Source organism: Habropoda laboriosa, unplaced genomic scaffold (genome assembly GCF_001263275.1).
Source record: "Habropoda laboriosa isolate 0110345459 unplaced genomic scaffold, ASM126327v1 scaffold20, whole genome shotgun sequence".
In the NCBI taxonomy this organism is placed as follows: domain Eukaryota; kingdom Metazoa; phylum Arthropoda; class Insecta; order Hymenoptera; family Apidae; genus Habropoda; species Habropoda laboriosa.
The window spans coordinates 2,645,618-2,647,117 of record NW_017100143.1 but is presented as its reverse complement, the minus strand read 5'-3'; the positions used below and the strand labels follow the sequence as shown (position 1 = coordinate 2,647,117).

The window sequence follows — 1,500 nt, the reverse complement described above, 5'->3', positions numbered from 1 at the left end:
TTTTATATAAAATAATTTAATTAATTTCTACATTAATAATATTCAAAAATATATTATTGTTAGAATTTTTTATTAAATGGAACACAGACCAGACTGTATAATACTGTTATGGTAATGCATATATATAATTACGATTTACATCACAGTTTACATCAATGTTAATTTAATAGAGAATTTATCCATTCATCATTTATATCTTCTGAAGCATTATAATCATTTGTTAGAAAGTCTTCTAAAACCGTATCTATATTTACACTAGTATTAACTGCTAAAGTATCAGATGATGCATCTTCTTGATTTGATAAAATAGTTATAGAATTATCAAGTTGATTTGATATGCAAGAATTTAAGTTTGGAATTGATTGTTTATCATTATTATTAATACTTTCAATACTTGAAGTGTTAAAATTTTTACTACAATTTTTTTGTTTAACATTATTTGTTAAATTACTTTCTATATCCTCAATTTTTGTTTTTGTTTTAATATTGAAGACATTGTTATTATTAGTATTTGTATTAATAGAATTGCACGATTCTACTTTTTTCTTAATAGCACTAAAACTAAACTTTTCATATTGTTTACCACTACTTATATTTCTTCTTAAAAATGTATTTTTCAATTCTGGATTGTTTTGTTTTATATTCTTATTTTTGTAATCAGTCTGTTGTGTATTGGATATTACTGTTTTAGAGGCTACTGTGCATACTGGAATTTCAAAGGATAATGTTATAGGTGGCAAACCATCTATTTCCATCATAGTTACGTTTAAATTAGATTTTAGCATAGTTTCATTATTTTTAGTTGATCCTATATTTGGTAATCTTTCAATTTCTGATATTAATTTTGTTTTTGCACTATTTGTAGGTTTGCTACTACTTTTTTTATCTGGATCTTGATAAACAGAAATTTGATTTTCTATTTTAACATTAGAAATATCAATATTTGTTTTTTCAATACTTGTTATTTTAGGAATTCCTCTTACATTACTTCCATTTTTTATATTTTGCATAGAAGTACCATCTTTTTCTTTGATATGTTTATTTAATAAATTTATACGTTCATTTTCAATTTTTGTATTCTTGATGATATTATTGATTGATTGCAAATTGCTGTTATTTAAACATATATTACTAGTTGTAATTTCTTTATGTAAAATGTTTTTATCATCTTTACATTGTTCTTTGTTATTAATATGTGTTATGCTTCCATCATCACAAGTAGAAATATGTGAGCCAGTAAAATCAGATTTTGAATCTGTTACATTTGAACTTCTAGTTATATCATTAATATTTTCTGAACAATGTGTATTTAAACTGGCAATACATTCATTTGATGCATGTTTAATAGGTGACATAAATGTATTACACAATGATGGTTTTATTGATGTAACATTTTCTTTTAATCGTGGTATTGCTGGCTTACAATCATTCCAATAACATGACCATATTTTTCCCACTACTCTCTGAGAAATTACAAAATCTTCATATCCAAAAGGCCAT

General features: G+C 23.7%; 1 protein-coding gene across 1 annotated transcript in view; it reads right to left on the bottom strand.

Annotated features, from left to right (window-relative positions):
* Positions 1 to 158: 158 nt before the first annotated feature.
* The window catches only part of LOC108573311 (GATA zinc finger domain-containing protein 4-like), a 1,647-nt gene continuing 305 nt past the window's right edge, over positions 159 to 1,500 (bottom strand). Inside the window, exons 2-3 of the mRNA XM_017935721.1 lie at positions 465 to 1,500; positions 159 to 392 (exon numbers count right to left, since the gene is read on the bottom strand). The exon at positions 465 to 1,500 is cut by the window's right edge and continues 5 nt beyond it. Of these exons, the coding sequence (XP_017791210.1) occupies positions 159 to 392; positions 465 to 1,500 (1,270 nt within the window). The remainder of the gene's footprint in view (positions 393 to 464) is intronic.